This window comes from Myotis brandtii, unplaced genomic scaffold, assembly GCF_000412655.1.
Source record: "Myotis brandtii unplaced genomic scaffold, ASM41265v1 scaffold329, whole genome shotgun sequence".
Taxonomy (NCBI): Eukaryota; Metazoa; Chordata; class Mammalia; order Chiroptera; family Vespertilionidae; genus Myotis; species Myotis brandtii.
This window is the reverse complement of record NW_005362676.1, coordinates 1,136,047-1,147,355: the sequence shown is the minus strand read 5'-3', so window position 1 is coordinate 1,147,355 and position 11,309 is coordinate 1,136,047. Positions and strand designations below refer to the sequence as shown.

The window sequence follows — 11,309 nt, the reverse complement described above, 5'->3', positions numbered from 1 at the left end:
CCGCTGCCTCCTGCACGCCCCCTCCTACTGGGGATCGAGCCTGCAAGGTGGGCATGTGCCCTGACTGGGAATGGAACCGTGACCTCTTGGTTCATAGGTCCCCACGAGCAGGCTGGGCTTCCTACATCTTTGTAAGTCACCAGGCTGCTTCTAATCGGCCAAAAGAAAAGCCTTCATTTAGAAAACGCTTCGGAGGTTTTCTCTTTTACTAGCACCTCATTCAGGCAAAACAAACAGTTCCTGGAAATAAAATGCCAGCGTTTCACAGAGGGTTCGTACTTTTATTACAAATTGCCTCGATCTGTTTTAACAACCTCAAAAGGGCTGTCGGGTTATAGGGGAAAAGGTTTTTCTTCTGCAAACGGGAAATGGCAGCTTGCAGCTCTTGGAAACACTTTACTGTTCGGTAAGACGTTCCCACTTCATAGACAACGTTCCTTGGGGCTTCGTCACAATCCACAGAGAAAGGAGCATCGGATTCTTTCGGAACCGCAGGCCCTGACTGAAGCTCCGAGCTCAGTTCTTTCTTACCCCTCCCTGTTCCCACTGTGTCCTGAATGTTCTCCGTGGCTTCTTGGTGTACAGATGTCTGCTTACAATTTGCTGAGCACAGGTCTGGGGGTTCTACTTCGGAGTCATCGGAGGTGTCGTAATCTACCAGGCTCCGAGCGGCTGGCGGGGACCCCCGACCGCCAGCCTGGGGAGTGGCGTGGCCCTCCCGAGAGATCACGACCTGGTTCAGTGGTTCAGGGGAAGCCTCCGACGCCCAGGAGACACAGGCATGCGCGCTCCTGTGACTGCCAAGGGCAGCCAGCGGCCTGGATTCTGTGTGGTTGCTGCTTGTGTCTTGGACAAGTGAGGCGATGGGACCACAAGTATTTCTGCTATCGGTACATTCAGTTACATCAAAGTACTTGCAAATGGTGAAAAATGCATCCCAGTCTTTGGGCAGTAATTTTAAGTATCGGACAAAATATTCCAGGAAGCAGGTTTCGGATGAAATCAAAAAGTCGAGAAGAACTGTCGAATCAAATCCTATATTTTTTAAAAAGAATAAAAAAATGCAGTGCGGGTTATAGCCGTTTTCATGCGTGTGCTGGTTCCACGTTTCTTTTTCTTGGGCCAAGTTTTGAGCAGCTTCATATTCTCTGAAAATAAAGATAATGGAGACCCCCAGATTAATGACCTTTTACAAAAATAAGTTTTGGTAGGTATAATTCACATGCAATAATTCACCTCCCAGATTACAGTGTAATCCATGCACTATTTTAAAAGAAAAAATTCAAGCCAAACTCTTTCTCCACAAACTCTATATTAACCCGACTCAATAAAATAAACAAAATCCACTGACTTTGGTAGTTCTAGTTTTTGTCTGCCCGACAACAAGTACCGTCTTCCATCCTTTGATATCAGTCTTCTTCATTCCTACCCGTAACTCCTAATCCCATGTGGTAGGGTGGGTAAGGTAGAGCTGGACCCTATCGTCCTCCCTTCCTTTACCCTCTCCTGATCCCGGTGAACATGTGACCCAGACTGACCAATCCGCTCTCCCCTGCGACTTGTGCTGGAGTTGTTAAAGATTATTTATAACTGGAAGGCTGCTGTAAGTCTGACATTGCTAGTGGCCCTGCCTAAGGATGAATTCAGAGGTGTGAGACAGAGAAGAGATATAATCAACCTGCCGGCGTGGCTCAGTGGTTGAGCATCGACCCATGTACCAAGGGGTCGCCAGTTCGATTCCCAGTCAGGGCACATGCCTGGGTTGTTGGCTCGATCCCCAGTAAGGGGTGTGCAGGAGGCAGCCGATCCATGATTCTCTCTCATCATTGATGTGTTTCTCTCTCTCTCTCTTCCTCTCTGAAATGAACAAAAAAATATATATTTAAAAATAAATAAAGCAGAAACAGAACTAGTGGACAAGGTCATCAGTTATTAGCTTCCTAACCAATTACAGAGATGTGCCACAAGAAGGTATTTCCTCAGCCCAGCTGTTTCAATAAAGCAGAAATAGGATCAGTATACAATGTCATCAGTAACATGACTTCATAATCCATTTCACAGCCCTCCTCAGGATGGCATCAGCCCCAGTTCAACTGGGTATAAAAATGAAAACTTTCCCAACCAATTAATAAATATTAAAAAAAAAAGAAAGAACATGAAAACTCAGAATAGCAGCTCCTTCGATGACTTACAAGTTTCTATTCACCTTTACAAAGGCAAACATCATCCTATAAGAAGCTCCATATGGAAAAGTTAGGCTTCGAAGGAAGAGCTCTTAACCAAATCAGTGAGATTAAGATTTAGACCCAGGCAGCACAGGGATGGAGACTAAACCAGTGCTTCCATTGGCTAAGCCCAGGCTAGCTGTGCTAACCTAGGTTGCCTCGCCAACCACATCTTCTAACGAGAACTAACATGTAATCTCGTTTTCATGCAGGGCAGAGTTAAAGGAAGGAACTGGCTCTCACAAGGAAACCACAAGATTGTTAGGGATTTTTTTTTCCTCCTAATGATGGAAAGTAAACAATAGGGCCAGCACAGTATTAGAAATGTTCTCTGCTTTCCTGGCATGGAGCGAGTGCAATGAGTTGACAATATACCGACCTGGTGAGCTTGAGGTAGATGCCCATGGATGCTTTGGCAGCCTCCAGCATGTCATCATCTTGCTCTATGAAGACCCTAGACAGCCACTCGCATGGGTTGTGCGCCTGCACGGACGGCTGGAGGTGAGGCTTTAGGAAGGTCAGTAGCTCAGACATGTACCTCTGCAAATCACCTTCAAGACATGAACATTTCAAAGTGTGGGCAACGGTTCACAAATACATTCACAGCTTGCCTAGGTATACACATAATGACAGCATCTGGAGTACTTTAAAAAGGCATCATTATGGCCCAGGTGGCATGGCTCAGCAATCCCCAGTAGGGGGCGGGAAAGAGGCAGCCAATCCATGATTCTCTCTTATCATCGATGTTTCTCTCTCTCTCCCTCTCCCTGCCTCTCTGAAATCAATAAAAAATATTTTTTTCAAATAAGACATTAAATATATGTATTTATATATTGTTACCAATAATTTACATTAGTAGATATATCACACTCAAAATGTCTGCAAGTTAGGGAATTGAGCTTCAGAAAAGAAAAGTGACCAATCAATAGAATACTGTTAAAATGAACAGTCAGACTGTTCATGAATTCTTGCTAAAAGCACATAAATGAATGAACGGGCAGCAGACAACAGAAATCATCGAATGCCACAGCTGTTACTAGTGGCAACAATGCAAGGAAACAAAACGAATTTTGCTTTCAAAATAACAAACTTGTTTTTGGTTATTTGAAGCATTAAAAGAAAGTACTACTATTAAGCACAAAACTCAAACGGGTTTGGGAAATTTGAAGTGCAATTTAGAACTCTGAGTTATGTAACATATGCCACCTAGTGTTGTAAATTATAACTGCACACAATTATATCTAATATACCAGTATAGCTGATGTCCAAAGCAATTCGGGGAAGTCACCGCTTACAAGCCAAACCTTTCACTAACACTATACACTGCTTGTTTAGAGATGTTTGCTCTTCATTTTTCTCAAATGAAAAGGAGGACATGTCTTCCCAACACCTACACTGAATATCATACTTTACATGGCTGTCTTCGGACTCGACATCCTGGAAATTACATGCAACAATTTCTTCATCAATATAACTTTTCACAGATTAGTTTCCATTCTATTCATAATTATCAATAATCTACATGAGTAGATATGTCAGTTTTATAAAGGAGAATATGAAAACGCTACAAATACCCATATATCAGTTGACTTACATCACTTTCTTTGCACTGACTTAACCACACCTACTTTTTAAAAAACTTAGTAATTATAACAATTAGGCTTAGCCCACAAAATGTTGATGTTCCTGAAGGTAATTCTAATTTTTTTTTAAGAATATCTGATAAATTATTACTAGGATTACATGTAGCTTAAATTAGTAAAATTATAGTTCTGTGATTTGATAACTCTGAATAATTTTACTTCAGTAAGTAATTACCCATTACTTCACATACAAAAGGAGTTAGGAGACCAGCTGGTGTGGCTCAGTGGTTGAGAGTCGACCTATGAACCAGGAAGTCACGGTTCAATTCCCTGTCGGGGCACATGCCTGGATTGCGGGCTCCATTCCCAGTAGGCGGCGTGAGTGCGGGAGGCATCTGATCCATGATTCTCTCTCATCACTGATGTTTCTCTCTCCCTCTTCATCTCCCTTCCTCTCTGAAATCAATATATATATTTAAAAAAGGAGTCAGAAGAATTACCTTTCATTTCCTTGGCTGAAGCACACTTTTGAAACTTGATTTCTAAGGATTTAACGACAAGCAAGCTCGCGGCTCTAAGGATCACGTGATCTGGACCAGGGGGCCGCTCACATCCAGGCTGAACCTCACCGCCTGCAAAGCAGGAAGGCTTTCCGTGGACAGACAACGTCCTCAATAAGCCCAAATCCACAGCCTGCAAAACAGCATCGGCTAAAGCCGCCATGTCCCCCTCCAAATGCCGATCCGGTGGCCCCAGGGCGGCGACAGCCCCGCGACAGAGGTCTTCACCGGCTTTCCGGAGAAGGCACTTTTTGAGGAATATGACGAACTTCCTTTTGACGAAAGCCTGCACGGGCCAGGTGATGACGTCCAGCACACAGGCCGGTTTCAAAAATAAAATCCTCTGGCAGGTGAAATGCAGGTCCCGGTGGGGCCTGGAAGCGATGAGGAGTTCAAGCAGCTCCAGGGCGCCCAGCAAGGTGTTTGCTAAGTGACAGGTGCCCGGGGGGCCGTCAAGATGCTGAGAAAAGAAGGAGTTGTAAAAGACTTCAAAGGGAGCGTCCAAAGGAGTCAGGAGCTGCTGTAGAAGTTCTGCAAGTGTAAAAAAAGGTAACTATGAACAACAGGAAAGACAAAGCCTCCTTAAAATACACTTTTACAATTCAATTTCTAGAAATGTTATCACTTTACACGATGAATAAATGGGTCTGCATTACCTCTACTGTGAACGAATGAAGATGCACAGACTAACCTTAGTAACTAAGGTTAACGTCCACTTTACAAGTAACCATAGCAGCAGACTATGCTAGGAATACCTAATCATGAAAATTTTTCATTTTAATTTTTAATAACAATGAAAAAGCTTTAAAAAAAATTTTTTTAAGGTATCCTTCCTGGCCAAAAGCCTCCTTAAAATACACTTTTACAATTCAATTTCTGGAAATGTTATCACTTTACACGATGAACAAATGGGCTTGCTTGACCTCTACCATGAACAAACGAAGATACACAGACTAACTTTAATAACTAAGGTTAAAGTCCACTTTACAAGTAACCATAGCACCAGACTATTTTAATTTTTAATAACAATGAAAAAGTTTTAATTTTTTTTTTTTAAGGTATCCTTCTCCGGCCGGTGTGGCTCAGTGGTTGAGCATCGACCTATGAACCAGGAGGTCACAGTTTGATTCCCAGTCAAGACACATGTCCAAGTTACAGGCCTGATCCCCAGTAGGGGGCGTGCAGGAGGCAGCCGATCCATGATTCTCTCTCCTCATTGACGTTTCTCTCTCTCTCTCCCTCTTCCTTCCTATCTGAAATCAATAAAAATATATATATTTTTAAAAGGTACCCTCAATCAAAAAATATGGGGCAAGATTCTTTAATTTTTCGTACGTGAAAACAGATCAGATGTTGTAAAATAAGTTTTACTCTTTGTTATAAATGTAATTCCCCTTGGGAGCAAGATAATGACAGTCATTTACGGGGGAATATAATTCGTACCTGATTTTTGTGAACATGTATCTTTAAAGATTTCTTTTATTACAGCAGTAAGAGTCCAGAGGCAGTATACTACCTTATCACTTTCAGAGTATTCAGAAAGATTTTTTTTGCAAAAAGCAATCCAGGAATTACTTAATGTTATCTACAAGACAGAAAATTTTAAAAAGTGGTAAGTTATAATATAACTAGAGGCCTGGTGCACGAAAGTCATGCATGGGTAGAGCCCCTAGGCCTGGCAGGTGAGGGCCTTCCAGCTGCCGGGCGGCCAGGGCCTCCCTTCATTCCATGCCGCCCCCTGGTGGTCAGTGCATGTCATAGCAAGCGATCGGTCTCCCAGTTGGTCTCTTGGTTGAACTTCCGCAGGGAAAATTTGCATATTGGGCTTTTATATATATTAATATTGTCCTTACAATTACAAATCACCTATTACACACAATACGACTCTATGCAACAAAGTTTTAAGAAAGTATGATAATATTTGTTAAAAATAGGACACACACACACACACACACACAAAACAGGAAAAAAAATAGGATACAAATATCCTAATATTCTTTAAGCCAAAAAATTCAGTATGTCATAGGTATAAAGGATAAAAAGGGAACATGAAAATATCAGCAGTGGTTCTCTCCAGGTGGTGAAAGGTGTACATTTGATTTTGTTCTTTATACTTTTTCTCATTTCTCAAAATTTTCTAATGCAAATACCTGCCTTTTTGTATTCAGGAAAAAAAAAAAGTCATTTTCAGAAAGGAGCAAGCATTTACAGCTGAAAGTCAGTAGGTGCTGAGGTTTGTTTGGTAACTAATTCAGAGATAAGAGAAAAATCTGATGCGTTTATTCTTTTCTTCATTTTGCTGGGACTGCCCTTAGAATTTACTTAGAGCAGTGTGCCTTTTTGTATTCAGGGCCGCGACCCTTTCATACAGTTCCTCATGTTGTGGTGACCCCCAATTTCATTGCTACAAATTGAAAATAATTAAACCATAGTGAGTCACCACAAAAACAATATGTAATTATATATGTGTTTTCCAATGGTCTTAGGCGACCCCTGTGAAAGGGTCGTTCGACCCCCAAAGGGGTCGCGACCCACAGGTTGAGAACCGCTGAGTTAGAGTAAACCCGTGGAGGACGGGCTTGGTTGATCTCCAGCAGGGGTTCCTCACCCCTTCCTTGGAGGGGCGGAAGGCAACCCACCTTCTCCTTTGAGAATCTGAAGTTCTGGACTCACTGACTCGAACCCCCCTGCAGGTTAAGAGTCTAATTTGTAATGAGCTACCGCGTATCGAAGACCCAAATGCTTAATGCAAGTCAGGTTACCAGGTTAGCAATCATGTTATGGATGCAACTCCTGGAAGGGGAAAACTGGGTGCCAAAGAGCGATTTTAAAGAACCTGGAAAAGGAATCATAACATGGGCTGAGGACTTACCTTTTCCCTCAATTGGAAATACAGAAGCCACGCAAGGCATTTGGCAGCCACGTGAGACAACAACTTATCCGAGTCCTGGAACAAGCAGATCTGTGGGAAAATAAATAAGTTTACCTACTGCTGTTGAATGTTTTTAAAACTTTTTTTTTTTAAATCTAGATCTCTAAAAATAGACAACAAATGGCTTACCAATTGGGAATCAAGGTCCGATGATTTTAAAAGAGCTGTAATGATCTCTCTGTACTTCTCCTTTGCTCGGAACTCCGTCTCCACAGACAGTATCCTGGTCACCATCACCTGGATCACCGTCAGCCGAAGGAGCGTTAAATCTCGGGCACTGCCCTTCCCTGGTGCAGGCGCGACAGGAACGGTGGACGGATGGACAGGGGACGGCTGGCACTGGCCCTGGTCACCGAGGGTGACTGCACGCTGGGAGGAGGCGGTCCCAGAGCCACTGTGATCTGGAAACGCTGGGCGGAGACAGCAGATGTAATCCCGGGTGTCGTTCTCCAGTGTGGCTCCCACAAGTACCTTCTTATATAACTGGTCCAAAACTTCCAAGATATCCTTCATTTCGACTGCCGACATCTGTCTTCCAGACAGGAAGTGGGGCGATTCCAAATGGTAAATAGGAACCTTGGAAATGCGACGAATCTCTAAGGTGTTCCTTCCATAGAACCTACAATAGGAAAAATAAAACACTTTAAAAGTATATTCTAGTGCTCCAGCCCGGCCGGTGTGGGTCAGCGGTTGAGCATGGACCTATGAACCAGGAGGTCTGGGTTCGATTACCAGTCAGGGCACATGCCTGGGTGGCAGGCTTGACCCCAAGTAGGGGGCGTGCAGGAGGCAGCCGATTCATGATTCTCTCTCATCATTGATGTTTCTCTCTTTCTTCTCTCTCTCTCTCTCTCTCTCTCTCTCTCTCTCTCTCTCTCTCTCTCTCTCTCTCTCTCTCTCTCTCTCTCTCTCTCTCTTTCCCCCTTCCTCTCTGAAATCAACAAAAATATTACTTTAAAAAATAAATAAATAAAATGTGTCTGCTTAGACGCTACAGAAAGTTGAGGGAGGTGGGGAAGGTCTGGGTATCAGGGCCAAGGTTAGGGGAGGCTCGTGAGGGCGGTTAAGCACTGAGAAGGCCTAGACACCCAAAGCACAGAAGTTCCCAACATCCCTGCCGATCACCAGGGCCAATCACCAGGGCCGATCACCAGGGCCGTTCACCAGGGCCATCAAAGCTGGTCAACTATGGTTTCCAGAGCACCTCCCACCCTATTTTGAAAGGTGGGGGGGGAAGGATCGCTTCCCAACAGCATGGGCAGTGCTGGGTACCTTCCCTGTGCCCTGCTGGTTATACTCTCACCTTTCTCCCCGCCCCAACAGGCTCCAACAGGAGATGGGGGAGGGGGGGAGGGAGAGGGAGAAAGGAAGGCAACCCTTTCAAGTTTCCGGAACTGCTCCTTCTACTTACCTTGGGGGGCCTAGAGCAGGTGCAGGTGCCAGCTGTTCCTAACCCCAGGGGCTCATTTTCTTAAAACAATGGAGCTCAAGTTTCAGGGGCCTCAGAATCCCTAGGAAGGGGAGGGGGGGCGGGCCTTCCCCCAGGGGTTTCAGACACAGTAGTTCCGGGATGGGGCCCAATCATTTTTATTTCTAACACGTTTCCAGGTTCCCATTGAAGCACTGAGAATATTTAATACCTGCCGCGCTTTTGTAAATTGCCCACTTATTATAAACTCTCCTCTGTAGAACTCTGCTACAGGTCATTTTTTTTTTTAGCCTGATAATTAAGTCATAGATAAAAGACTTCAAATGATGTGGTTAAGGCAGATCTGATTCAGTGAGTGGGGGGTGAGGGGGTGCCAAGAACTGGACGGGGGACTAAATTTCAATGAGCATTGACCAATCTACTTGATTTTACTGATAAGGAATCTGACCACATGAGGCTGATATTATATCATGGCAATGCTACAGTTTTGTTTTGTGTTTTAATGGAAAACGTCTAGAAAGAAGACTTTTCTACCCTTAGTTGGTAAAATAGGGTTCTACGTTTTAAGTGCTGCTTCAGAATGGAAGGTTTCCTCATTCATTCCCCTTTCCTGCCTCCTCCCACCCCTGCCAGCAGCACTACCCAGATTTTACTGAACTGAATTCTAAATTCTGTGCACACAGTAAGATTTGATTTTTTTAAAATATTTTTTTATTCATTTCAGAGAGGAAGGGAGCGGGAGAGAGAGAGAGAGAAACATTAACGATGAGAGAGAATCATGCATCGGCTGCCTCCTGCATGCCCCCCACTGGGGATGGAGCCCGAAACCCGGGCATGTGCCCTTGACCAGAAATCGAACCGAGACCTCCTGGCTCATAGGTCGAAGCTCAACCACTGAGCCACACCAGCTGGGCCAAGATTTGATTTTCAATTATTGAAAAAACAAGGTTACCTACCCCACCGCAGCAGAGTACCACACGCTCGGGGATTTGAGGAACGACAGGGCCTCTACGGTGAAAACATTTATGCAGCTCAAGTAGGAGGAAGCCGATCCTCCTTTACCGAATAGTCCACGTGAACGGTTCCCTCCTGACTCTGACTCTTGCTAACACGCTGTTCCCTCTGCCTAGAAAGCTCTCCCGCCTTTCCTTTCGTTTTAAAAGCTTGAATATACATTTCTATGCAACAAACTGGACCACCTAGAAGAAACAAAATCCTGGAAACACATAACCTACCAAGACTGAAACATGAAGAAATAGAAAATCTGAACAGATTACTACTTAGAGAAGATGGAACTGGTGATCAAAAAACCTCCCAACACTCGGCCTGGCCGGTTTGGCTCAGTGGCTAGAGCGCCGGCCTTCGGACCAAAGGGTCCCGGGTTCGATTCCGGCCCAGGGCTTGCACCTGGGTTACGGGCTCTATTGGCCGGGGGGGGGGGGGGCGCATAAGGGAGGTGACCATTTGATGTGTCTCTCTCACATCCATGTCACTCTCTCTAAATCAATGGAAAGAAAAAAAAATATCCTTCTGTGAGAATTCACAGAAAAATAAAGTGCAAACTCCAAGGGTCAAGCGAACACAACTAGGTTGTTCACAATTGTTTCTCTAACGCCTAGGACGGTGCCCGGCCACCTGCTAAATGAATGCATGCTTGCAAACGCGTCCATCACACGTTTTCTACTCCCTTTCCCCCTTCCTTCACAGGACCGGGGGGGGGGGGGGGGGGGAGCCCTTGAAGCATCACCATCATTACAAAGACAGGTCCCGTCTTCCGCGCAGGGCGAGGTCTGCTCAGCCTCCAGCTACCGCGGCCCAAGGGATGGAGACCAGCCCAGGACCCGGCACTGCGGCGGTGGGACAAGGCGCCCCTGGGACTCCCGCCTCCCCAACCTTCAACCCTCGGGCCAGCCTCTCGGTCGGCCGCACACACGGCTCCCCCGCCGCCGAGCTCAGTTTACCTGTCAGGGATCCTCCGCCTCCGCCATGCCAGCGCCCGCCGGCCCCCTCCGGGCCACCGTAATGCACAGACCGTCCGAGCGGGCCCCGCCTCCCGCATGCGTAGAAGCGCTATTCGGCGTGCAGTGTCTCCTAGCAACCGCTTCGAGTCCCTCCGCTAGGGGCGGGCTTTGGAAGCCACAGCGGGGAAGCCTAGAGGAGGGTGAGTGAGTGCAGCCAATCACAGACGAGTCCCAGCTTCGATGGCCACGCCTCCCCCAACTGTCGCGAATGCGCAGTCGGCTTTACGGCAGGCGAAGGGGTGGTGCCGCTAGGGATGAGGAGGAGAGGAGGAAGCGACCAGCCAATCAAGTCGCCTCCTCCCGCCAGCCCCACCCACCCCGGACTTGGTTTACGGCTCCGGGCTCTGGCTCCAGGGCGGCCGCTGATTGGCTGCTGAAGGCTTGGTCCCATCCCAGTGACCCCAAAGTGCTGGAGGGAGGGGGCGGGGGTGGCCCAGTGCAAAGTGCATCCTGAAAGCCCCCCGCCTGGTGCCCCCGCGGCTGGTACCGAGCACCCTACCCAAGCCGAGACCTCGCTGCCCCGACAGCTCCCGTGTCCTCGCCTCGGAGCTGGGAGCCT

At 46.2% G+C, this 11,309-nt stretch overlaps 1 protein-coding gene across 2 annotated transcripts; it reads right to left on the bottom strand.

Annotated features, from left to right (window-relative positions):
• Window positions 1-260: 260 nt before the first annotated feature.
• Window positions 261-10,773, bottom strand: LINS1 (lines homolog 1). 2 transcript variants are annotated; one of them, XM_014543608.1, is made up of 8 exons: window positions 10,691-10,755; window positions 9,686-9,928; window positions 7,430-7,919; window positions 7,241-7,330; window positions 5,812-5,953; window positions 4,309-4,899; window positions 2,605-2,776; window positions 261-1,148 (listed from the first exon to the last, which is right to left on the bottom strand). In XM_014543608.1, the coding sequence occupies exons 3-8, from the start codon at window positions 7,826-7,828 to the stop codon at window positions 263-265; spliced, it is 2,280 nt and encodes a 759-aa protein (XP_014399094.1). In that variant the 5' UTR covers window positions 7,829-7,919; window positions 9,686-9,928; window positions 10,691-10,755; the 3' UTR covers window positions 261-262. The 2 variants fall into 2 exon arrangements, with proteins under 2 accessions (XP_014399094.1, XP_005871148.1); XM_005871086.2 differs by lacking the exon at window positions 9,686-9,928 and having other exon boundaries at window positions 10,691-10,773.
• Window positions 10,774-11,309: the final 536 nt, after the last annotated feature.